Source organism: Dryobates pubescens, chromosome 5 (assembly GCF_014839835.1).
Source record: "Dryobates pubescens isolate bDryPub1 chromosome 5, bDryPub1.pri, whole genome shotgun sequence".
Classification (NCBI taxonomy): domain Eukaryota; kingdom Metazoa; phylum Chordata; class Aves; order Piciformes; family Picidae; genus Dryobates; species Dryobates pubescens.
In genome coordinates, this window is record NC_071616.1 from 10,945,476 (window position 1) to 10,972,319 (window position 26,844).

The 26,844-nt window shown below is 47.9% G+C and overlaps 1 protein-coding gene across 5 annotated transcripts in view; it reads left to right on the top strand.

The window, feature by feature from the left end:
• The first annotated feature begins 3,732 nt into the window (after positions 1–3,732).
• The window catches only part of ACTN1 (actinin alpha 1), a 92,879-nt gene continuing 69,767 nt past the window's right edge, over positions 3,733–26,844 (top strand). For all 5 annotated transcript variants that reach the window (XM_054161598.1, XM_054161593.1, XM_054161596.1 and 2 more), the window contains exon 1: positions 3,733–4,022. In XM_054161598.1, the coding sequence (XP_054017573.1) occupies positions 3,918–4,022 (105 nt within the window). In that variant the 5' untranslated portion in view covers positions 3,733–3,917. The remainder of the gene's footprint in view (positions 4,023–26,844) is intronic.

Consider the following 26,844-nt stretch of genomic DNA (forward strand, 5'->3'; position numbering starts at 1 on the left):
AGAAATAATGTTTTGTGCTTGGGAGTTTCATTCAGGTCCCCTTTTCCCCTCCTCCAAACACAGCATCCCTGTCTTGGATGTTCCTGGATTTGGGGTTTTTTTCCCCTCTCTTCCAGCCACCCCTGGATGACCATGACATTTACTCCATAGCATTTCTTAAAAGCCTAACTTTTACTTAATGTCTGGGAACAAGCTCCCTCCTCAGTCTCCCATGGATCTTGGTATACCCCATTGAACTCCACCAGATTAATGTCTGCATTTCAGAGGTGTTGAGTTTTCTTGTTGGTAGTGTGTCCTGGACCGGGGAAGTGGAAATAATGAAAGACAGTAACTCATTGCATTCCTTAGCTTAAGAGCCCAATGTGCAGTCCAAATTTAAGTGCTAAATCCCATAGCTACAAAGTTTGTGTATCTGCAAAATGTAAGCACTGAAACTTCACTGTGGGACTTCCTAAAACAAAAGTCAAGGGCCACTTCAACACAGCCTTGTCCATTGTTGTAGAGTGACTGAGCTCACCTGCTGGGCCTCATTAGAGAAGCCTGGGGATGTTTTTGGCAAGAAAACAGATATCTCCCCAGGGAAGCTTGTGACCTGTAGCTAATATGCTAAGCACAAAGAGAAAGAGCAGCAAACAGTAACCAGAAATACCCCCAGTGCTCTCAGGCTGCTTCCTATTTTCATCTGTCGCAAGCTGAAGAAGTGGGATGTAGGTCCAGCTGTTCCCACGGTGGCTCTGCCCCCTGTCCCACAAAAAGCCATCTTTCCATCAGATAGGAAGGACACACTTGAAACCCACTTGGTCTGGCAAGGTCTGAATAACGCCCAAGGAAATCAGCAGCCACCTTGTAAGAAAAGGAGAAGAGAACTCTAGGAGACTAAGAGAAAACAGAGGATTGCTGTAGTTACAGGCATCTCTCCCGTCAGCAGCACTGGCTTCTGTAGCCTCTGTTGCTGCTGTGCCTTCCTCCCCCATTGCAAGATCATCTTTTCCCCTTCATGGTGCTTGTACAATTCTTTACAAGCGCAAGGGTCACCTGGATCCAGGAACTATCTCAGGTTTAGAACCAATCTTCCTCCAACCCCCCACTGCTGCCTGTAAGTTCACAAAACTTTGGCCAAGGACACTGACTTGCTTTTATCGAGGGGTCTGAGCAAAACCGAGAGTCGGGATGGGGTTAGGAGAGACAGATTGAGATATTCCCCAGAAACCCATACAAGAACTAGAAACACAAATGGCAGGAACAGTTAGGAGAGAGGGTCTAATACACTAGAAACCTCTCCATTATTGCCTTTTATTGCACTGCTGTTGTACATTAAATCATCTAATCCATCCTCTGGCCTGTGCAAGAACAGGTAAACAAACAGGATATTGGCAATTACTAATGTTTTCCTACTTACAATACCACCAGTCTCTGTAAGAGAGATCACTATGTGTATAAGAAGCAGCTAAGAATAAAAACTTATGACTATGGGGATAGTTGCATTGTAACTCAACTCCAAGAAACCAAAGGGGCAGCACCTACATGATTCAGCCTCTCAGAAGCTTGCCACATCTTAGAGGCTGGATCTCCCCAGTGCTGAGCATCTCCTGGAAAATGCTGAAATTCCTCACTCACAGAACTACAGCTGAGATCTTTCACCACATTTAGGGAGGTGTGAAAAGTGGCTTTCAATAATGGCCTCTTAAAGTGCAAGGGCAGGGAAGAGACAATAGGACCCCCTGCCTTAAGGTCCAAAGCCTAAGAGTTCTCTCAAGGAATGTCTTTGCTTCCCTCCTCCCTTTGTTTCCTCGGATCTCACCAATTCCCATGTTATTCCAGATTTCACAATTTGGAAGTGTCTTGATAAACAAGAAAAAAAAAAAAACAAAGAAAACTTTCAGGAACATATGTTGTTTCTAAACTATTCATGTCAGCAGGCTGTAGCTGTTAGTTCATCATTTCTGTTACTGAGTGTTCATCAAATGATTCGAATAAATAAAATTTGGCCTTTTCTTTTCAAAGCCTGATGATTAATAGATTCCCCTAATGTATATCCCTCCATTTTGCTCCTCAAAATACATCACTTCTCACCTGTATCTCCCTGCAGTGCAGAATGGTAGGGGAAGTTTCTTTCAAGTCCATTACTGTCTCTTCAGAGTGATAGGACTATTTTGTGTTCCCAAATACTTCATCATGAAGAACATCCAGGAGGAGTTCCAAAGTGCCTGGTAGACCTAGATTCCTCAGATCTGGCTTGCTTGATGCTTGGGAGGATGCTGAGGGTCTCAAAATGGAGGCATCTTGCATTGCTTTTGAAAATCATGGGTATTATGGTACCTATGTATTTGAATAATCTTTGGACCCCCAAATGATGCAAATCTCTGAACAGTGCAGAACAACTCTCATAATTGTATTTGTGTTTATAACGGCTGAGAGCATACACAAGGAACATCGTCTGACATATGAAGACACGGTACCACACAGACCATTTTTCTATTATGGTCTGCACAGTTATTTATGCTGGAAGTGAAAGAACTTATCCAATTTCATTTCCAGTGTCTGCAAGAAGCAGAAAAGAACATATTCCTCTTCTGGAAGAGGAGCTCGCTGGTGTAATTTGGGGCCAAATCCTGCCTGATATTGAGCACTGTTGCTCAATTCACCCTGAGGCTTTGCAGCAACTTTCCAGTCTGCTCTCAGCATCACTCACAGGCCACAAACTCTCAATTTCCTCTGATCTGGATGAACTGTGATACGAGCTCACTCTGCCCTGGATGATGGTGGGGAGCAGCACTTCTTTGGGTTTCCTCTCACTTTTGTGCAAGATACCATCCTGCTTCTCAAGGAGACTGCCAGAGGAAACTCATAATGCTTAGGTCATTTTTTTTCTTCTCAGCTATTAATGGACTGAAACCCATTTGTGTATCACAATGCTCCTTAAGGGTTTGTGTTTCTCTCCTAGGAAGCTGCTAGATGAGCCAGATGCACGTTAGTTCAGGGTTTTCTTGTTAAACAGGATATTGTGGGCAGAGAGCGGCAGCTGTGCCCAAGAGGCCTGGATGCAAGGCGAGCCAGGCTGGGCAGCTCTGGCATCCACTGCATGGCCGCAGCTGTTGACTCAGGCTGGCAAGCCTCGGCCGCCAGTGCTGCCATCCTAACCCTGAGCAGTAGCCACCAGTCAGGAACGGGAGAACGCAGCTAATTTTTGGCACCCTTCGTGCAGGCACAGCTGCATGACCACACGAAGAAGCTGTGTCTCGATAGGGTGGTGGCAGGATATGATCAAGCATCCACACTTCGGGGCCAAAACTGGCGACCACCGCACGAAGGCATCTTTCTGTGACCACACGCTGGCCTGACCCGCGCTGCTCGGCCACCCCGCGCACCGCTCAACCGTGTCTGCGAGTCACCCGCTCGCCCACACCCTCCCGCCACAGAGCCACTAGCGAAAAACGCCCCGAAAGCAGCACTTAGATACTCGACACCGCCCTTGCCCTGCCCGGCCCGGGCCTCCGGCTATAGCCCCCGCGCGCCCGCCCGCCCTCAGCAGCCGCCGGGGAGGGTGTCGGGCGGTGCTGAGGGCGGTGCGGAGCAGTCGCAGGTCGCCTATCGCGGCGGACGAGAATTGAGACGGACGCGCGGAACACACAATGAGCGATGGGCTGATGCTGGGAAATGCGGGGTCGTCAGCGGGGTCCAGCCAATGAGCGGTATGGAGGCGGGCCGCAGGCAGGGGCGGGGCGCTACGTCCCGCCCCCACCGTGCTGCGCGCGGCCGAGGCGGAGAAGTGGGAGCGGGCGCCAGCGCCGCCTGCTCGGGCTGAGCGGCCGCGGGGCCGGGCACAGAGGGCAGCCACCGGCACGCCGGACGGACGGACGGACGCAGGACAGGACAGGGACGGGCAGCCGCCGCAGCAAGCAGCAGGAGCAGCAGCCATGGATCACTACGACCCGCAGCAGACCAACGACTACATGCAGCCGGAAGAGGATTGGGACCGGGATTTGCTCCTCGACCCGGCCTGGGAGAAGCAGCAGAGAAAGGTGAGTATGTTCCGCTCCGCTCCCCTCCCCTCGCACATGCACACGGCCGGCCTTCGGACGCGGCCCCGTTGCCCCTTAGTGCGCGCCCGTCTGGGGGCTGGCGCTGCGCAGCGTGGCGAGGAGATGAGAGCCGGGCCGGCGGGGGCCGCGGGGGCGGGTGGAGCGGGCAGGTGATGGCGGGGCGGGCAGGGAGGTGCCGCGGCGGGTCCCCCCGCAGCAACAGATGTCAGAGGTAACCGGTCCGCAGGTGCGCCCGGGAGGAGCGGAAACCCTCGGGGTAGGTGGCGGCCCCCCCCCCCCCCCCCCCCCTCGCCCGCGCCCGCCGCCCCACTGCCTGCGCCCCGGCCCCGCCGGCCCGGCAGCGGGACGGTCACTGGCTCTTCGTTTGAATGGTGTGGTTTAGGGCAGGGCTTGCGCCGAGCTCATGTCCAAAAATGGTAACATTCAGCCCTTTTTTTTTAAACTGAAAGGGCGGCGGCGGGGAGGGGAGCGGAGCTCAGGAGGAGCTCCAGCCTCGCCGTTCTCTCCTTATGTGTGGTGTGTTTTTTTTTCCCTCCTCCTTTCAACCAAAAGCATCCTGTATTAGATCACTCAGGAATCCTAATCCCCGAAACGTTTCCGTCTTAGTCACTTCATCAGGCAACAATACAGCAGCATGTGAAGCACCGCTCATGGTAGCGGGGCAGGGGCCTCGGGTTGCAGCCGCCTGCCGCCTCTGCCCGGCCAGTTACTTGCCTGCTCCCTGCTCACCTTTTGCTTCGAGTCTTGCCTGCCTGAGCTGCGAGCAGGCAGGACAATCCCCGCACCTCCTGAGCTAGCGGGGATGATATATTAATAGATACTATGTAGCTCGAGGTGTGGGGCTTCCTGTAAGGAACTGGGAGCAGCTGGGAGGTGAGAAAACTTCTTGACATTTAATCTTAGCTCCTTACCCCCTTCTCTGCTTCACTGTGAAGGGCTTTCAGGTTCTGCTGCTCATAGCTGTCTGAAATAGTGCTAGTGAGAAGTATTCCCCTGGAGTCTGATGAGTTAACTGAAGGTGACGGCTTAGAGCTGCTGTCAGTGGCTTCCTCCCTTGGAAGGACTTGGGTGGTGAGAGTAGACAACATGAGAACTAAAATACACAAACAAGGGCATTCAAGGGAGAAGGAATCGATGCTATGTGAGCTTCCATTTCAACAAATGGGAAAGCACGGGCTGTAATCATGGTCTGGGATGTGAGTGCTGGATTCCTTACAGGAAGACCAGACTCTACTCCTTTGAGGAGGGAAGTTTCTTCCTTTTCAAAAGGCCTACGCCTATATCTGGCCAGTACATCTAGAAAGAGCCAGTGGAGCCAGAGCGAGCTGGGCAGTATTGCTCACAGGCTGAGGGGAAGTGATTGCCATGTCATGGGGCTTTTTGCCTTTCATGGTGCAGGGTGAAGTGAAATATCTTGCATGTAGTGGGACACTGTCTTGCTTCAGAAACAGGAGCTGAGCATTTGTAGTAGAAAGAAGTCTCAAACCCCACCCGTAATGTGAAGGCCATGCTCTGTTAGTGTTGCCACCTTCCAGGAGGTTTTAAGTTCTCATGGTCGTATCACAAGAGGGGGACAGAGAGCTACTCTATTAAGTTGGGTTACTTGTGTGGAGGGGAGAAGCCTCTTAAGAGGGAGTTTTAAAGAATTAACGCATCTGCTTCAAAATAATCCAAGCCAATTTATTTTGATAGACCTCTTCCAGTTGCATTAGATGTGCTGGGTGTCACTCTTCAGCCTGCTGGATGGGAGGGCTCTATAAAAGAGAAATCCGGTGAGGGACTTTTTAGGGTGTCAGGTAGTGATAGGACTAGGGGGAATGGAGCAAAACTAAAAGTGGATAGATTCAGATTGGATGTTAGGAAGAAATTCCTCACTGTGAGGGTGGTGAGACACTGGCACAGGTTGCCCAGGGAGGTGGTGGAAGCCTCATCCCTGGAGGTTTTTAAGGCCAGGCTGGATGTGGCTCTGGGGAACCTGATCTAGTGTGAGGTGTCCCTGCCCATGGCAGGGGGGTTGGAACTAGATGATCCTTGAGGTCCCTGCCAACCTGATTCTATATAGTCCTCCTCTGATTTTAAGATCACTTGATTGTTTCTTTTCCTGCCAGTGAACAGCTGAAGCTGTTCCCTTCAGCAGAGTGTGCAAGTTTTACTATGAGCCACCCTTCTGGTGTCTGTAGGTAGGATGGTCTGGTCTGGGAGTAGTGGTTTTTCCCTGCTGCAGCCCATCAGGTTAATGCCTTTTCAGAGAGATGGATGACTGGATCCCTCTTGGGTGTACCGATCTTGTTCATCTCCCTGTGGTCTGAGGGTGACCAAAAGCACTGTTAGAGTGTTGGGGCTTGCTTCCTTCAGAGGTGTGGTGATAATGTTGTCCACCAAGCATAAGCTTGTGATATGTGTTGTAGTAAAACAGTCACTCCTCACCTGTGAAATGAAATGATCGAAGTAATTAAAGTTAAATGTTCATTACTGTTAGTTAATATCTTACTGAGGTGAACAGGAGAGATTCATGCCTCCCAAATACTCCTCTCTTCAGGCTCAGACTTGCCTGTCTGACTCATGTTTGAGGTTTTTCTTCACCTAAGCTGGAGAATTTATCTGATTTAAGTACTACTGAATTATTGACATTTTTAGACCAATCAGTGGGGCAGGCTTGAAACTTTCATGCTTGGGCACTCTCTGGGAGAGGAGACAGCATGTCTAAAGTGCTGGCATGGCCAGTAATCTAGTAAGCAAATGCTTGTGTGAGAATTGGCTGTGTCTTGATGGCTGTTGCCAACCGCTTGTGTCTTGGCTCAGTGAGGCCCTGTGTTGGCCCTGTGGGCATAGCTGTGACTTGGTGCTGTTGTGTGTATCTTTGTGTAGCTTTGGAAAGCAGACAGTCTAGAGGTGTTGCTCAAAGATAAATTGAATCCAGCTCCCTTTCTCGTGGCTGCACATGCTCAGCAGAGCTCATGCCAGGCATCAGAAGCAGGAAGATCTGCTGGATTTTAGTGACCACCTCAACAGGCACGGCATAGGGAGGACAGATTTGCTGAGCTGTTGGGACCTGGCTTGCAGGTTTCCTAATGACACTGAGACAGATACGACAGCCTTCACTCAGCCTTCAGATGGGTAAATAGAAGAACTGCAGAGTGAATTTCATATTTGGAGGATGAAGCTTGGCATCTTGAACATGATAGAAGAGATGCTGGTCTCGCACCTGTTCCCACCTGCCCCTTCCTGGGGAGTTACTGTTTTACAGTGTAGGGATACGGTGACAGTTCCTGGCTGGAAAGCAGCTTTCCACATGAAGTCTACTTTTTGTGTCTATCAGAAGAGACTCTCAAAGGTTTTAAAGAGCTCATTGCAGCATTGCTATTCATAAGCAGCAGAAATTACAATGTGCAGAACAAATTAATCCATTTCTCACTTGATATAAGTCTCTCCACAGCCTTTTTTGCAGGAGCAGGGAGTCTCTTCTGGGGATTAAAATACTTTCCCCTTTGCACTGCTGAACTCATCTCATTAGTTTCTTCTAATAGCTCAGATTTACAGTGCTGCTGGAGCAGTGATAGCACAGACTTTGGGAGCACCTTTTCTGCCTTTAAGAAGTGTTTATTAACTACAGTTATTTATGAACTTGTAGAAATTCCCTGTTGGAAATATCAGGCCCCCAGAACTCCTCTTGCCGTTCTGTGCCACGCACCGTGTATAAAGGTACATATAAATACAAGGGTGATCCTATAACCTGAAAAGCCATGGATCTTGCAGGTCTGCTGTGTCTGCATCCAACAGATCTTACTGCACTTGTTATGATTTGAGTTTTGTTGTGCTAGTTGTTTCTCGGTTTGAGGCAGGGTTGTTAAGAAAGTACTTGTTAAGCAGAGCCCAGGTCCCTGATGGAAATGCCTGACCTCCAAACCTGCTGGCAGCACACTCGGATTGGGTGGTGTGTGACTAATGTCTCTGCCAAAATCTACATGTCACAACCACAGCTACCTTTTCTCTCGGACTGAGTGTCCTCACAACATTTGTTTTGAGAAGGGTGTCTGGATTTCCAGAAGGTGACAGTTGTGGTAGCTGCTGTGGACCCACGGGGATGTGATATTGCACCTCACCTGTAGTTTGCTAGAATTTCTTTCAGTGCCATCATAAAGCCAGATGTGAGGTAAATAAATATGTGTTGCTGGTGAATGTGGAGCATTGGGTGCTTTTTTTCTCCCACTGTGACACTGTGTAGTACTTGATGGGCCACGGCTAGGGATGGTCCTTGTGTGGTCTTTGCAGTGTGGGTGTGCTGTCGGAGAGCTGGCCCTAACACACCTGAAGATCCTCTGTGCCTTATTTTGCACTGATCAGTGTTGATACAGAAACTGAATGGTGAAGTTTGTGCTTGCTCAGCTGCTCATTTAGAGTCAGACAGAGAATATAGGTCACCAGGTATCTCTTCCCTTGCAGATTAAGCTGTTGTTGTTTAACACAGGTAGTGTGTTGTCAGATACTTGCTCTTCAAAACATTAAACTTAAAAGTTGCTGTAGGGGGCTCTGGAAGTATCGGGCTTTGTAGATCACTTATTTGTCCTTGGGTGTAGGAGCTGCCTCATACTTTCTGTGATCAGGTTTTGTCAGGGTGTGTGCTTGTTATTTTGGGGTTTTTTTTGCAAGAACATTGTTATTCATTGTAACCTCTTAGTGCATGATGAATGAGGCAGCTGTGCTTTGCAGTGACTTACCCATCTAGTCAGCAATCTGTTTAAGAGGGGAAACTAAGGAGAAAGCCTGCACAGGTTGAAAAGGAGATTGCGTGTTCTTTGGGAGGTTCTATACTGTATCCCAAGTATCAGCTCATGAGAACACAATGCTCTCCAAGCTTTATTGAACTGTTTCTTCTAATCCTCTAGGGGAGGGTGAAACACCTCAAAGGAATCCAGCTACCAGCCCAGTGATGTAAAATGTGTCTGTCTGGGGAATTTCTTGCTGACTGCTTCAGGCAACCAGGTTAAATTCTTGTGCATGTGATGTGGTAGTGATGTTTTTGCCATGCATAAGTGCAAAGGCTAGAGAGGATAACATTACTTTCCTCCCTAACAGTGCTCAGTGGTATAGCTTGGGGCATCTGGTGCCACTTAGGACGTCTTTAAATAGAAGCCATTTTGGAAACTTCAGTTTTCCTGGCTGTCCAGTGAGAAATTGCCCCCTAAGAAGGAAGCTTCTGTATGAGGTGATGTTGTCTGGCTATCAAATTCAAATGTGACTGTATGGTAGCTGTGAGAATGTGGGCCATTAAAGATGTGCAGTACAAGTGTTCATGAACTCTTGAGATCATACTTCTGGAAGCCACATGCGTTACAGTGGAGACTCAGTGCTGGGAAGGACAGGTACTATCCACTGAAGTGACCACTGTGAATGAATGCGCCCCTAGCTGCTACTGCTGTCAGCAGCTTGCTTTTATCATGTGTGATGTGTGAGAGGTGCAGTTCTACAAGTTAATGTGTCTCATGCATTTTTAATCCAGTGAGGAGCCACTCGGGTTGTGAGCCTGCAAGCTTGTCTGTGCTGTCTCACTGGGATCCACTTAAGCCTTTGGCCTGGACTTCCTCAAGTTGGCACAAGCAGCAGTGACAGAGATGGTGAAAACTTGCACGACTGTGCTGGGGGGAGACTGAGAGCTTTGTCTAGCTGCTTGTGGATTATCACCGTTGTGCTTGACCCGTAGGCTGTCCTTCAAAGTGCATTTATGCTAGCAGAGGACGGCTCTGATCTTTCTGACGATGAGGTGCAGAAAGCAGTCACTGTAGAAAAGCGACTGGAGAGCTGTCTGGAGAAATGTTGGGAAGCTGTTAAAATGTAACACAAACAGTTGATCTGTCTCACTTTGATGTGTTACATCTGCCCCAGGGGCTTGGTGGGTGTATTGATGTGATTTTTTTTAATGACGTTTCTTTTTAAAGTGGGATTTTATTTATGCAGTTTAAGCAATGGTGTTTGGGGGACAGAGCAGCAGAGTTTACTCTTCTCTTTGTAAGAACGTAAAACTGATTTCTGGCCACATGTGACTGTTGGAGATATGATGGCTGCCATGAGGAGCATGCTTAGCATGACTTTACACATCTTGTACAGCAATGTAAAACCCTCTCGTCCCCTAAAAGCCATAGGTGCACTGTGTGTGTAGGGGAAAGAATGTGTGTAGTATGTTTGACAGCTGATGGGTTAGAATAATATGGCCTTGGCAAGAAAGACAGAGAGTCATCTTTTCACAGAGGCACATAATTTACTCTAACTCTGGTATTTTGGGGATGAAGCATGTTGCACAGATCTTGGATCTGTTGGGATGAGTTGGTGTAGCATGGTGAGATAGGCATGTCAGCAGCAGGATCGTCAGTCTGGTGCTAGTTGTGCCAGAAGTCTGTTTTATTGAAGTCTCTGGAGACACTTGCCTCTTGATTTATAACCTCAGCACATGAGACTAGTGTGCAGGTTTCTCCATGGAGTCACTGAAGTCCCAGAGACAGAACTAGAGTCTTCTTCAGCCAACCCAAAAGATGCTTAAGTGAGCAAAACCGTTGGCATTAATATAATTAGACAAAAAAAGTTTGCTTCCTGTTCCCCTCCCGCTATTGCCTTCCCTCCTCTTGTTCCTTCACTCCATGAGAGCAGAGCTTGGTCATAGGATGTTTGTGGTGTGGCCTGGCGCCAGTTGAACCTCTTGGCTCCCTATTAGGCAGTAAAGCAGAACGTTGGAGTTTTTTTCCATGTGCTGGTTTCCTGTCGTTGTCTTTCCTGCTCAGTTGGCAATGCATATACCCTTTTGGTAAGGACTAGGTCAGGCCTTTGCTGCAGGCCAGCCCTGTACTGCAGCTGACTGACCTCAGGCTTTTACCTGAGGTTGTCTGCTCTTTTTCGTCTTCTAAATCTGCTGCTGCTTTGAAGCACTACAATAAGAGATCTGCACCTTCAGTGCACAGCTCCCATTGACAGGGCTGGGTTATGCATTTAAACAGAGGGGATTTTAGTTTCTCATACAGCTGAATCTTGGATTTGTCATCCTCATGGTGTGGGAAGTAACAGTGAAAATGGCTTTTTAATGTATTGGAGCCAAGATGGGAAGTGTTGGCAGCTAAAAAGTCTGTGTCTTGGCTATTAACACTCACTACAGTGGATGCCACTGAAGTAAGTCTCCATATATCACCTGTCTGTTGCTCGGACTGGAGTGCTTTCAAGTAGGTCTCTGAATGCCAGCAATCTAGGGCTTCTGGGAAATCTTACAGAAACACACCAGCATGGATAGTCGATAGGCAAGGTGAGGCTGCAGGGCAGACTTCACAGCAGCAGCTTGTCCCATATCCTCTTAGGTGGCTTACAAGGTCAATGGGAAGACAGGAGTGGTTTGATGTATTAGCTGGTTGCTTTGGCAGGCTGCTTGACTTCTCAGTGGCTGTGTGTTACTGTGGCATAGGGCCTGCCCTTCAGGATAGCACAGGTGGGCTCTGCTTATGCATTCTGTGCATGGCCTTCAGTGTTATGGCCGTCAGAGGGACCCTTGTGGAATCTGGCTGCACAGATGGACAGCCTGCTTTTCTCCTTCCATGAGCAGAATGCTGAGTGGCCAGAGAAGTTTCACACAGAATATTCATACTTCAGTTTACAGCACTGAGAACAGCTCTGCCACCCTACAGAAGTGGTTAACGAAGGCCAGCTCACAGCAGAGGAAGGACTGCTGCTTTCCATGGCCTTTGGATCAGGCAGACATGGCACTCGCTAGTTCTCCCTGCAATGTATTTGATGCTAAGCAATTGAGCTTTGTTGCTGCTGTAAATGGAAGTTGTGCTGTTACCTCTGCTCCCTGAGCTAGCCTGTAAAGGTCTCTGAGAGATGAGGGAGAGTGAGAGAGCCATGTATGGTGTCTGCATCCCAGCTGAGTGCTCTTTTCTTCATCATGGAAAGTGTTGTGTACATCCCAGAGCCCTGTTTCCTGGCCAGATTCCTTGGCTCTGTAGCAGATGAGTTTCTCTTGCTACCCAATGTGCTTACCTGTGATTCTCCTCAGTTTAACTTTACCCTTCAGTGGATGATGAGTTAGTTCTGCTACTTATATGTATTATCCCCAAGAAAACATGAAAATTTGGCTGCACAGGTGAAAAAAAAAACAACAAACAAATCAAAAGGGCAAGTTACCTTCTTAACTGCTAAACAATGGCAAAGAATGAACACTTTGTTTAAAGCCGTTTAGACCACATCTATGCCAGGGTTTATCACAACAGAAAATACTTAATTCCCTTAGGAAAACTCTGATTGCAACCAAAAGCAGTTGCAGCTTCTTAAGCATGTTTATGCTTCCAGGTGAGCTTTCTGCATGTTTCATCTGGTTTGGGAGATGTGGAGAGAGCAGTAGCTCAGATGCAAGGGCGTGGTGGGAAGAGGAGTGAGTGGGCACATTTGCTCAAACCTCTGTCTTCCCTCTAGCTCTGCTCACAATGCTGCTGTACAGGAGGGGCATCTCCAGAGGAAGAGTCAGTCTCAGCCACACCTGTCTCCACACAAAGGGAGACTTTGCACTTTGCCAGTGCTTGCTCATCAAGTGCTTCTTGGCAGGGGCACTTGAAGGCAGCTGTGCTGGGCAGGGAGGGCTGGGTGGGGACAGCTGGGGAACACGGTCGTAAATACGAAGCAGTCTGTTTCAAAATGGCGAACACGTGGAAACTTGCTGCTTCCCAAGGGCTTTGTTGGGCTGTTGGGGTACTCTGGCCAGGGATGAGATTATTTCTAGCTGCGGTGAGCCAAGTGTGAACTCACTCTGGGCAAGGTGCCCTGCTCCACTGGTTTTGTCCTGCCAGAAACCTTCACCCTCCAGCCAGTGATACCAAACTCAGTTTCTGCCAGTCCTCAGATGAAGACCTCCAAAGGGAGGGGAGAAGATGAAGCAGACCAAGATACTGTGACAGAGAGGGTGAAGGGAGTCACTGAAGAGCTTGTGCAGGGGCATGGTGTTGGAGTGTCGCCACCGAAGAGTGGCTGTTGTGGGTGAGGGGTATAAGGTCCTACTTTACCTTGGGTGAGTGAGAGGCAAAAGTGGATGAAGGGGGTGCCAGGGGTTGGCTTGATTACGCAGAGCTATCCAACAGGCAGGGACACAGTGCTGGCAGTACCATCGTGGTAGTCATCTGGGAATGACTGTTCCTTTCGGTGTGGTTCCCACCCACTGGGGATTTCTTCTGTCAAATAGGACATTTCCTCTTTTGTGGAAGGTGCTGCAGGGCAGAAGTTGCCCTTCAAGGGAAAGCTGTACATCTTGGACCTTTTGTCCTCCACAGAAAAGGCATGGCCGCCAGAAACTTCATAAGGCTTCATTTAGGGAGTTGTGGGTCTAACTGCTTTCCCACAGAGACTGCTCTGCAGTCAGGTGCTGTGGAAGAACAAGATGATGTGTGTCAGGTGTGCTGGGAGCCTCCCTGCATATTCCTTGTGTGGATTTGTAGCAACTGGAGGAACTAGAGGGATTAATGCCTGATACTGTGGTCCTTCCAGTGCTGGCAACAATTGCTAGTGAAAGGAAATTTCTAGCTGCCGTTTCTGGTGAGTGCTTTTTGGCTCCTGGTACTGTGGGTGTTTGCATTTGGCTGGAGCTAGCAGGTCTCTGTTAAGAGAGTTTCTAGAATGCCTGTAGGCATAGCTCCTTGCATGCTGAAACAAAGCATGACACTGTGTCAGTTAGTAACTTGGCGTGCACACACCTGTATGCATCATGTCTTCTGGGTCCAGTCATGCAGAGGTGCTGGAGCTGATAGAGCCAGTTTATGAACAGGAGACCTTTTGTTCCTGCAAGCACACCTCCTCCAACACTGATAATTTTCATTTGCCAGCATACCATTTAGTGACACGTTGCTCCTTGCTGCTTGAAACAGTCTGACCCAGCCAGCTACTGATAGCCTCCTATGGGGTGGATCTCTGAAGGCTGTTTCCGTCCTAGACCCAAAGGAGTATTTCCTTCCCCCTTCCCCCTCCCCTCCCCCCAATGGCTTGTTTCTTTAAAGCGGTTAACTGGCCATAATCCACTAATTACTACTGTAATTAGTGAACTGCTTACAGTAACTAAAATACTTTTAGTGTAATATCCTCTGTGTTTGCAGAGTTTGGAACAGCTTCTGCCTGCAGGCCTGTGAGAGCTCTGCTGATGGCACAGGGTTGGGTACAGGGGGCTCAGGGCATGCTGCCTCTCCTACCAAGCCCTGGCTGGTGCCACTTGGGCTTTCCATAGCAGGGAGAAGCTCAGGAGCCCCATGGAGGTGAGCTAGAAAATCCTTTTGTGCACTAAGCTCAGTATCTTGTCTTGGTGTCAGATTACCCTCTTGTTTCTATGCACAGTTTCTGTGCTCTCTCCTCACCCACCAAATTATTAACTTTGTCGGCAAGGCCAAGACACTTAATCTCCTAGCCCTGCACATACATTCTGCAGAACATGACATTTCCAAGCAGACAAATCCCTCTTCAGACATTTGTCCTTTTGGGAATAATGTCCTGGCTTTCCTGAAGGCTTTTCTAGCCTTTCTCTTCCTACCGTCTCCGGAGGGTAGTACCAGCGCACTTATCTCCAGCCTTTGTCCTCCTTCCTTATTTTTACCTCCTGAAATGGATCTTCTTGTGACTCAGGCTCTTCCTTCTTCAGAAGGAGGAGGGCCTTGATGTGAGGAGCAAGCATGGGCAGCTTTTATAGTGGGGAGTGGTGCTGGATGAGAAGGGGCAAGGGTGCATGAGTAGAGCAACTACAGCAAGCAAAGGCCCTGCAGTAGTAAAATACCCAGCACAGCCAGCCATCAATTGGCAGACTGGCTCTACTCAGCAGCAGAGCAGGGTGTTAATCTGCAGTGTTTAGGCTGTGATAGGGTTGTAGAAATGGGAAGTCCTTTTGGCCTAAGGATGAGGTTTTAAAATAACAAAACCAAACCCAACCAAACACCAAAACCCACCCAACAAACCCAGAAACCGTGCAAATCCCTACCCAAACCCTGCTTCCATCACAGAGTTTTCATTTTGCTCTTGAGCAATAATCATGCAGCTTTTCCAGACTTCATTCCTATGTGGTGCTGAGCAATATAGGCACAAGAAGATGTATAGTCTTCATTGTGGCCCCCAACAGGTGAAATGAGTAGAGAAACCACCTCTGGTAAGAATGAATTTGTTCCATGTCTTCTGGATTTACCTTAGGAGGGGAGCTCAGCTCCCTGGAGTTTGTGTGTGCTGTCAGCCTTCTGCTGTACACTTACCTTGCTGCCCCAGAAGTCTGCTACTGTCACTGTGTTTTGTGCAAGATGAAAGTCTACTTGCCGTCATGTAAGTCAGAGTGGCGGGAAGGGTGAACGACAAGCCTAGGATGCCAGTGGCCCACAGTCCATGTAGTGGGCCCTATGATGTGCCAAGATTTATGCTTGCTGGCCTGAGCCTCTTGCCTTCTGCCCTGCCTTTGCAACTGTGTGCATCTTCCTGCAGTTTTGCCATGCTCATGGCCTGCAGGGTAATTGGGGAAAGGGAGAATGTTTCTGCTTTGTGTTTGTACACTGTTTTGCACCACAGAGCTCCAGTCTGTGAGCCTCCTTCCCAGATGCTGCAAGGCTGTGCAGAAACACTGAAGTGATGGATGCTTTTTCTTATTTTATTTTCTTTTTTTTATTTTGTTGTCTTAAGACCACTTGTGCTCATTACAGTGCATAGAAGTTGCTTCCCTCTTTGTGGTACTTGCTTACAATCCACTTGACTCTAAGAAGTTCTTACAAATTCTGTGTTCTTCTGCACTAGCACCATGTGGTTGACTTGGTTGGTTTTAGGTACTGCTGCAGCCACTGCCAGCACACCCTGCTTGAATGCTTCCCAGTCTCTTCAGGGTGAGGTGTAGTAATAGACCACTGCAGATTGGCGTTTCTGTTTTCATCCTCAGATACTTGCTTTCAGCGTGTTGTGACACAGTTACAAGTGCAGCTGTCCTTTTCTCCACATTCTTCCAACCTTGCTAGGGTACATTAACAAAATGATGTTCTGGAAAGCATTTAATTATTTTTTTTTTAATTAGTTTTTGTTCATCTCTTTCACATAAAGAGTATTTTGGTGGTGTCACTTTTTCCTTCAGTGCTTGTTTGGAGGTCTGCCACTTGCCATGGGCTCCAGTAGCCCCTGAGCCAAGCCTTGTTCTGCTTCTGAGCAGGGCAGCAGCAGGCATCTTGAGGTAGGAGAGTGTTTGCACTGGGCACAGCCAGGCTGTGGGAATCAAAGGTGTGGGTTTGGTCTGCACATCCCATCCAAAGAACAGCTGTCCAGATGGCTCTCAGCAGTGCCAGGGCCCAGTATCCGTAAGAGGGTTCCTTTGGATAAGTATGGCTCTGGGAATGAGTACTGTTCTGATGCCATAGCAGAGAGTAAGGCATTGGCAAAACTCAGCTGGGTTTCTGTTCCCCTCTGACTTTCCTGTGTGGTGGTCATTCTCACCACATTCTCCTATGATGACTTCTCTTGTGAGCCCTTCACAAAGTTTTGCAAGGGTTGTCGTGAAGTTGCAGTGCACCAGAAAACCCACCACCTTTTACATGTTAGTGGAGGGGAGCAGCAGTATTAGATGGATGTGCCTGTTTCTATCAAACTGAGGCCAAATTTCCCTGCCATTTGTTAGTTGCTTTGCCTTCTGAAGAAGAGATGAGTGGGCAAAATACTTTACAGGTGTGTTGTGGATAACGTGCTCTACAGCTCTTAACGTAGCTTATGTAACGTTTATCAACTTCTTGGCTAGTGAACTTCTGTACTTCTGCAGCCTTACAGAAAGAATGAATAAATGTATTATGTAATTGCAGTCTGTAAAGTGAATTCTAGACATTTGCCAGAGGGTGACATAAGGTATAGTCGACTTGACAGTCCCCTATGGTTCCCAAGACCTGCCAAAACCTGGTGGGTTTGCACGTAATTAATTTAACTGCTGCATGTGCGTGTGCGGAGTGTTCTTTCTCTCTTCATCCATGGACTTGGGGCAGATCAAGTTTCAGAGTCTTCAGTCCAGTCTGTCTGTACTTACCTGTCACTTGTTCTCACTTGGATGCACTCACAGTCAGTCCTTGCACGTGCGGTGGAAAAGTTTTCAGCCAGATAACAGAGCTGATCCTGCTGCGCCGAGAGTTATGGGAAGGAGGAGGTGGCAGGGTGGAGGAAGTGAAGGGTCAGTGCAAAGTGAGACCACCTGCTTTAATGGCACTTTATCAATAAAGTGGTCAACACCAGTCATGAAACCAGTCCCTCAGCAGTTGCTGTTTGGAGCTGCAGCAAATGCAGCCAAAGGAGCTCAAGGTGTGTGCTGTACTGGGGACTTCTGAATGCCTTTTACTTGATTGGAAAGCATGGCAAAGCCTTCTTACTTTCGAGTCCTGCCCAAATTCCTTGAATACTTGCAGGTTGCACCAGGTGATAGTCCTAGTCTGCATGTGAAAAGAATAAACTGCCTGCCAGCTCTCCATAGGTAGGAATGCAAGTTAAAACCACCTCAAGCCATGCAAGGTATCTGAGGTTATGGGGGAAGGGTTTTGGAGTGGAGGAATGGAAATCTGCCTAACACAAGTAAGTAGTGTTGAAAGCAATGAAATTGTGCTTGTGGCTTGCTAGAGTAAGGGGGCTGCATTAGCAATAGCTGTCCCCAGCTGCTTCATCCACCCCTTGCAAAGCACAGCATTGTTCCAGGATAACTGTTTGTGGCCATGAACGGTGAGGCAGATTAGAGAATTAAAGTTAATTTACCAAAACACTAGGAGGGGGCAAGTTAAACCTAGATAGCTCCCCACAGTGAGGGAGCAGCAAAAGAATGAGAGCTGGAAAGAGTCTAATAAAAAACCCCACAACTTCTTAACTGTTTGGGTTTTTTTGTTGTGGTGGTGTTTTGTTTTCTCCCCCCCCCCCTCCCCAAAATAAATATTAGTGGATCTGTTTTCTGGACATCACATTGCCTGGTTCCCCAAGCACTGGCCCTGGACTGGGATTTGACATCTGTCTCATTTTCAAGTCCAACAGAGTCTCCCACGTTCTGGAAGCGAGTGCTTAATAGCTGGTCAGAGAACTGCTGCACAGCAGCTGCTGAGCTGGAAAAGAAGCTGCTTCTGTTGCCTATTCAGGAACATAAGCTGCCACCTCTTAGGCCTTGCAGAGATTGCCAGAGCTCAGAGCAGTTCATGTGAATCCAGTTGCTGAAGCTTTGAGGAAATAAAGCTGCTCAGCAAGTGCAGTCTTCAGCCCTGTGAGTCTGAAAGCTCAAAACCTGAAGACTTTGTCATGCTGATTGACAGAATACCAGACTTCTTCCATGAACAGGTACCAGTAGTCTGATCCCTGCCTTTAAAGGGCAGCAAGGTCACTGCAGGGAATTTGGGCTGTGCTGTGGGTTGGTTTCTCATGCCTAGGAGCTGGTGCTTCCCTGCTAGGATAACGCAACTGGGCTGGCTGCTGCTACTGTGAGCTGAGGGGGATTCCCCTGTTAGCAGGGAGACGCTGTGCTGCAGTGGCTCCACTGATGGGTGCCTAACTCTTTACTCATTAGCAGATGCATAGTGCCCTGATCTGATTGGATTTTGCTTCCTGGTTGCTGTTCATATGGACCTGCACTGCTCTGCCAACTGTTGTTTTAAATGTAGTTCAAACTGTGCCCCATGAACACATCAAGGCTCTTATCTGGGTCTTCCTGGGTACAGCTCAGGCTACAAGCAGTCCTAAATACAGAGAAACCATGCAGAAATCTGGAGACAGGCTCTGAATTATCAGGAATGGATTCTTCAGCATCAGGAAGCTAGGGGAGAAAAAAGGTTAAGAGAGTATCCAGTTAAGGAGTGCAAGAGACTTAGCTCTTTTTGGCTTCTGTGAAGGGAAAACATAAATTCTAATTCACTTAACAATGCCTTACCTGCGTGCAGAAATGTGCTGGCTGGCTCATAGCATGGGAGACAGTCTAATGTGGAAATGACTAACTTCCTCTGGCAGTTGCCAGTACAGTGCATAGGATGTAGGATGTGAGAAGGTCCTGGGCCACTAAAAAGTGTAGCTAGGCTTGTTGAGTACCAACTTGAGCTTAATGCTGAGAAGGCCACTTTGAGTTCAGTTGTCTGATCTGAGCAGGAAGAAAATGTTTCCCTTTCAAGCACAATGCTCTATGGCCATCTGATTGCACAAGAGGAAGGAAGAGTCCCACAAAGGTTAGATTCTATGTGCCTTTATGATAGGATATATGAATCCATGAAAGGGAAGAGGATCCCATGGGAGAGAGGGGCTGAAAGCTGTTGCTTACCTGGCTTCCTGCCTGATGGTTCTGGTCACTTTCCCTTCCCAGGCTGTGGTGGGTGCTGGTGCAGGGCTGCTCGCTGATGCGTGAGCAGCATGTGTGGTAGCCATTGGAGTGGGAGCTCAGCATGTGAGGCAGGGCACTGGATGCTTGAGCAGCAGCCACGGTGCCCCTGGGTGATGGCCAACACCTACTGTAGTGTGTAACAATCGTGTGATTGCTTGCTGAGGAAAGGGCTTGGACAACTGTGCCCTTGCTCTTCAAGCCCACTCATTGCTTATTCAGCATTTTGGGAGTGGGATTATTTCTTCCTGGCTTGCAGACAAGATTGGATTGAGCCTCCCACTGTGGGATCATAATTGCCCATGCCCTTTTCCATGTGAAGCTGCACATAGACCAGTGTTGTTGTTTGACATAGCTGTGGCTGGTGCCCAACCAGCTCGAGTTGGAGCAGGGTAGATCACTGAATAGAACAGACTTCCAGGGGACTGGTTATGGTGGAAATTGCATTTGTCCTTCCACAGCCTTCCATTGTGTGAACGTGGTTTTCCAAGGGAGACAGCAGTGAGCACAAAGCTGAGGACAAAAGGCCAATCAGTCTGTTTTGCTGTTCCCACTGCAATGCTGTGCTGATGTGCAGCTGCCAGCAGGAAGAGGGTTAAGCACACAGTTCTGTTTACTGCATACTTCTCATAATCAGGGCTGGCATCCAAATCCGGAAGAAGATTAGCAGTTAACTAGGGACTCTGAAACAATGTGTTTCGTGTCGGTATTCTGTGAAGCTATGCAGCCTGCCATCAGCTCGCTTGCAGAGACCTCATCCCTATAGCTCTCAGAAGGAGCTGTGGGGAGAGGAGAAAATGAACTATTTGAGTGACATAAGACTGAACTGGACTGAACTGCATTTATCATTGGTGTAAGCTTGAAGCCAGGGGAATTGTGCCAGAAATCAACTTCTTCCATAATAACTTGATCTCTACTGAATGAGGTTCTGGCTGGACACTGGTCGTGACATTAGTGCATGAAGTTATCCAGGCTCAACAGTGACCAGTCTGGGCAATGGGATTGTGCCTTTTGGCATAAGAGTGGGTGTCATTGAGGGATTCGCCCAGTATTGAAGACAAGCAATTGCGGTGCTGGAGAACCAAGCATAAAATTCAAGTTGATTTTCAAGGTGTGGTTTTGAGCAAGAGGGAAGGTGTGATTTTTGCAGCAGTCTGTTGGCATGCATGTGCTGTGGGTGTGGACATAATTGTAAGCAAACTTCCGTGGGGTCCAAGGCAGAGCATTGTTTACCTTGCTACTCCTCCTCCTGTCTCTTTCTTCTAACTAACTCGTCATGCATATACCCAGCAAGGGGCTTTTGCCTTCTCCAGCCTAGTAACAGTTAATTTGTGGGGACTCACCTCGTCCTCCTTGCAGCTTCAACACATGGCAGCAACCCGATTGCCAGAGTTGTTTTTGAAGACTCCTGTCATCTCTTAGGAACTGCAGAAGTCTGTTTTCCCTCATGTTTCTAAAGGTCTCTTTTCATCACCCTCTTCCTGTCTCACCTGAAAAGTCTGATCATTATCCATGGATGATGTTTATATGTGTTGAAGCCAAAAGTAATGGAAAAACAACTTCTCCTGACCATCCTGTTTCGTTATTTAGGTCTGCCTGCCTAGGAAGTTCTTGGTCTGAAGGGGAATAGGAGAGGTTTCCCAGTCTAAGCACAAGCTTGGAATAAACCCGTCTGTGTCTGTCCATAATGGCAGGGGGACCCTTCTTTTTTTTTTTTACTCCACAAAGTTGACTTTTATTTACACCTTTGTGTTTCAGCAGGAAAGGAGATGACTTCCTGCTTCCTATTCTGCCCAGTGCTAGCTGTGACTGCTAACCTATGGCGTGGTTTCTTTAGCTACAAACATTAACATCAGAGCAGTTTGAACCTGTCTTGAATTAACTTCAGTATGTCGGTTTTGCACTGAATTGGATTATTTTAGGACAGACAGAAAGCTACTTGAACTTCTGGAAATAATCCCATGTTCCTTTAATTAGAAGACACTTGCTGGATGTCTTAGAGTGCTAGCAAGTTCCTTGTTTTCAGTAGATACTGACCAGCATCGAATGGATATTGCTGGATTTAGATTTTCAGGTCTTCTGAAACAAGTGGCAATAAATGTTCCTTGGCTGTTTGTTCCAGGGGTAATTGCTTCCAGGTGGTAAGTAACACTGCTGTCTGTCATCTGTGTGCACCTTGCCTGGCTCAGATGATTCCTTAATTGAGAAAACAGATCACAAAGATCATGGCAGTTGTGGCAAACTAGGAGTCCTGCCGTTAGGGCTTTCTCTTTCTTGTCAGTGCTTTGTAGTTTGTTTCACCTCATTGCAATGTGATGCCTCATCCAGGATATGCTGGTTTCATTGTTCTTCTTGTGTCTGTGCACGCATGTAGTGCAGTAAAAATGGTTTAGGCGTTCCCTGAATAAAATGTCCTGGGTGTCACAGCTACGAAAAAAAGGCAGGGTAGGTGTAAAACCTGAACAGGACTCGACAGCCAGGTGCTTTACTGTGTAACCATGAGGAACAAGGACCGCCGAGCAGTTGTGATAGTAAGCTGCCTTGCAAATGTTTTGCTTAGCAACTGTTGCAAAGGAAAATTGTCAGGCAAGGGCGAAATTTGGAATGTTGAGTATGGAAGGCCCTCTTTTGAAGAGGTGAGCTGTACTCTGTGACTAAATGAGTTGGCATTTCTTACACAAACATGTGAGAAATACGAGCATTTATGAATAAGCATCAAAGCAAATTCAGTCTAATCCCCTAGCCTCGTAAATGCTCTTGCTTGCTTTCTGAGTGTAGTAGATGTCTCCAGGCAGCTTCCCAACAGCACAAGGCAGCAGGGTCAAAGAGCTTGGCGTGGTAGTAGCTTCTACAGCCAATCCTTGGGCTCTAGTGATAGGTCTGAATGGACACCCAACCATGGCAACTGAAGAATGGTCGTTGGCTTTGTCACTCTCCATCGTGAAACTGTTCCCCTGCCCCTGAAATAAATGATGTACCTGAGAGGACTGTTCCTGATGCCACATCTGACATCTCCCTGCTGTAGAACTGCACCAAGGTGCTTGGTGGTGTAATCAAGAATGTGAGTGAGGTACTGGTGTGTCCACTCTTAAGTACATAGCAGGACAAGGTAAACCAATGAGTGACGCAGCATGTGCCATCTGTGTGTTTGCTCAAGCAATACTGGCTGTGGAGCTGCCTGGGTGGAGCATGAGCCTACAGTGAAAGCAGGCTTTAGTTTTGTCATATGCACATGTTACCAGGGAACACAGTTTAAAAGAATCCATGAATGGGGCTGATCCAGCAGGTTTTAGGCCTGAAATAAGTAATTGAAACTTAGCCAAAGGTCCTTTAAGCACCTGCTTTCACATGCTTCTTGCCCTTGCTACTGGAATCTTAAGGAGGGACTGTCTTGAGAGATGCGTGTAAGCAGCTTCTGGGTATCAGAATACAAATTCTGTCAGGGTGCAAGCAGTTTCATTAGACATTATTTATTCATGGGAGGAATTATTAAAGACCTTGAACTGGTACATGAGATGTGCCTCAGTGTGCAGGGGCCTTTCTGCTGGGTTATCCATGAGAGGGTGCTTGATGTGTCTTACACACTCCTTTTTAGCTATTAAATTCTCTGCACAAGTAGATTAAAAGTTATGTAAGGAAAAGTCAGGCTAGAGCATAGTAGCGACCTGCCCAACTTGTTTGTCCAGTCTTGGAATGAAGTATCCCAGTGTCACAGCATGAGGTTTTGTAGTGCTGTCATCACCTCCAGTCAGCTCAGCTGGAACCAAGGCACTATCTCTGAAGTACCTGATCTTTCTTCCTTGTCTGTCCCAAATGTATGGGGAATTGGTGCTTTGCCAGGGTCAGAACATAGCTTGAGTGGAAGCCCTCCAAGATGAGAGTTTTCCACATTTGAACCAGAAGAGTCTGGCAGGAGAACATTTTCAGTGAGGTGTTACCTTTTCCTGAAATCTTCTTCTCACCTGAGTCCGAGCTATTTCTGCAAGTTCCGTGCCTTGCAGTGGAAAGACGCCAGGCAGGATGTCCCGCTCTATGATGGGCCACAAGAGCTGTGTTACAAGCATTGCTGTGCTTTGTACTTGTAGTTCTGTCTGCCTTGTATGAGTTTTGTGACCTTCAGCAGCAATTCTATTAGAAGCTGTAGTAGCTCCCAAATAAAAGTTCAGGCTACTTCATCTTACCCTCAAATGAAATCTCGTATGAATCATTTGTCTTTCCCTGAGCAGAGACCATATTTTATCCTTCCCACCAGGTGCAGTAGCCTCTCCACCTCGTTGACTGCCTGAACCTGTGATTTCAGACATGGCAGCAAGGGGTGCCTCTTGCTTTGTTGCAGATGCAGTGCTGTAGGTGTTGTACTTGGTCCCTTGCTATGTTGCAGTGGTGGTGAGCATGGTGAGGGTGGTCACTGCTGCTGGAGGAGGCAGGTGCTCCTGGAGATACTGGGGAAGCCTATAGTGTTGCTAGTGACTCGCTCTTCCTTGCAATTAATTCTGAAAACCTGGTTTTTAAAAATGAATCTAACTGCTTGTTGTGTGCATCTGCTTTCCCAAAGGCTGCCCAGGTGGTGGAAAGCAAATGGTGTCTCAAAAGAAGTGGAGGATTGGAGGTACACGGGCCTGCTGCCAGGCCCATCCCTGGTGCTGTGTGGCTGCCAGGGCCTTTGCGGCGCCTGCATGCGATACAGGCTGTCTCTGTCCCCTGGGTACCAGCAGCACTGTGCTGGGTTCTCCCTTTGGCTTGTCTCTCTTCAGCAGCAGTCTCTTCTCTTTCTCTCAGCTCTGGCCTGTGCCTGGCAGAGCAGCCCAGCAGCTCTGTGCAGGGTGCTCCTTTCCCCCTGCACTGTCCCCACTGGTCCATGGTGGTGACTCATCTCTGCCAGCCTCCTTAGGATGGTCTGCACTGCAGTCCCACCACTTTGGTGGTGCTGGCACGTCTGGAAGATAAATGGATTGCCACTCTGATACCTCTGCTGTCAGCTGCATGAGCGAGTGTGCCATGCCTGTACCCTGTGTATTTATGGGCTGCTTTGGTGTAGCTTTGTCTCTGCTCACCAAGCAGCTAGCTTGGCAGGTATATCTATCTACTCATCCAAGAGGTCAGCTGACTTGTGTCAGGAAGTACAGGGAAGAGGTAAGAGACCAGCTCTAGTACCTAAGGCCATTAAGCAGGCATCCATCTGCACATTCTTCAGGGTTGTACTAAGTGGGCACAGCCAAAACCAGCTCAAAACCAGACAATGGCTGAGAATACAGACATGGAAAGCACAATTTTCTGGTGGTTGGCACATCATAGCACACCAGTAACTGACACTGAGAGCTATCAAAGTAACTTCTCCTCGACCCCAGGATTGGAAAAAATTCCATGCAGCTTAAACCGAAGCACTGGTAAAGGACTTAAAGGGTTGTGGGGTGATAGAAACCCAGGATGGTGCTCTGAGCCTGTGGGAACTCCCTTCCTATTGCTTGTCACAGGCAACATCTCAATAACTTCGGCTTCAGCCTGCTGCCAGCACATTGCTTGGGCTCACAGGCTTTTCCAAAATGGCCATAGAAAGCTGAAAACTATCTGGAGCAGGGAGGTCATTTTGCCCCTGGACTCGGCACTGGTTAGGCCACACCTTGAGTCCTGTGTCCAGTTCTGGGCCCCACAGTTTAGGAAAGATGTTGACTTGCTGGAAGGTGTCCAGAGAAGGACAGCAAAGCTGGGGAGGGGTTTGGAGCACAAGTCCTGTGAGGAGAGGCTGAGGGAGCTGGGGTTGCTTAGCCTGGAGAAGAGGAGGCTCAGGGGAGACCACCTTGCTGTCTACAACTCTCTGAAGGGAGGTTGTAGCCAGGTGGGGCTTGGTCTCTTCTCGCAGGCAGCCAGCACCAGAACAAGAGGACACAGTCTCAAGCTGCACCAGGGGAGGTTTAGGCTGGATGTTAGGAAGAAATTCTTCACAGAGAGAGTGATTGGCCATTGGAATGGGCTGCCCGGGGAGGTGGTGGAGTCACCATCATTGGAGGTGTTTAGGAGGAGACTTGATGGGGTGCTTGGTTGCATGGTTTAATTGATTGGGTGGTGTTGGATGATGGGTTGGACACGGTGATCTTGAAGGTCTCTTCCAACTTGGTTTATTCTATTTTATAATCCTATGTTGAATAAGTTCTATTCCACTTACCAAACAAACAGATTTTATATATATATAAAAAATTTATTTTTTTAAGAAATGCCATTCAGAAATTATGGGATGACAAGTTTCTCTTGTCCCTGGGGGAAAAAAGCTGTGCTCTGATGTCCCAGGGTGATGGGCTTCCATGGTAGCTTGGGGCCCTTGCTACAGAGTACCTTTGTATTTTTTAATGGGTGCCCTCTGCTTTGAAAAACGTTATATGCACAGGTTTACTGGCTGTTAATTTCTGCAGCAGAGCATTTAATGCATCACAGAGAACAAGATGAGCCTCTGTCCTGGAGACCATCTAGGTAAGATTAGTGGTTCCAGCTACCTGGGTGCAAATATAAAGCAGTAGGCGTGCTTGTACTTTGCTCTTTCTGACAGGCTATAGAACAGATCATTTCCTGTGGTCAGGACCCGTATCTGAGAGTTTTGAGAGTAACATATGCAAGTTGGGGACCTTGTAGCTAAAACAACATGCATTTCAGATGAGATCAGAGCTTATTAAGAAGAAAACTTCCAAGGGAGGATATGGGTTAAAGATATGATTGCGTGCGTACCTCACGGTAGGCAAATAATGTGTTACAATGGTTCGCAGTAGTTTTATGCCCTGTTTTATAGGGGGTACTGAAGCACTGCCTTTTGAAGCAGCCCAGTGCTGTTATCTATCCATAATTATTATCTTTGTAAGACTGTTTCAAAAGCTGCAGTACACAAGGTAGAAAGCACCCCATCCTTGGAATGCTTTCCCGTCTGTGCATGAGAGAAAGGCACTCTCCCCATGCTGCTGTTATAGCTGCTGTTGTCAGTGGCATTCCTCCCTGGTAGTTAATATGCAACCACAATGTCCACAGAAAGTCTAGATTTCAACAGTTATTTCTGTACCTTGACAATGTCTTTTTCAAGAGGGATGAGGGAGGGGCAGGAAAGGGGAGATTTACTTTGCATTGCTTTAAAAACTGCTAAACAAGCCAACTGTAAGCCACATAGTATTGATCTGACCTTCACCCAAGTCAAACTCTACATAAAATCTGCCATAGCTATATGGAACAAGTGCAGTGTAATTATATTCTGCTCTTTGCTGCTGAACTGTGAGGTAGAAGTTGTACATCTCAGATGATTTAAGGAGTTTGCTTACAAAAATGCTTTGTTCCTGCTCTCTCATCGTGCAGGTTCAGGACCACAGTGTGCTCTGTGTGTAGGTGCAGCACAGAACACTATGTGGTTCATGTAATGTCCATAGCTGTTTTCATCACATTCTTTCCTCACCTGTACTTGCAGTGTCACTTCTAGGGTGTTGCTGT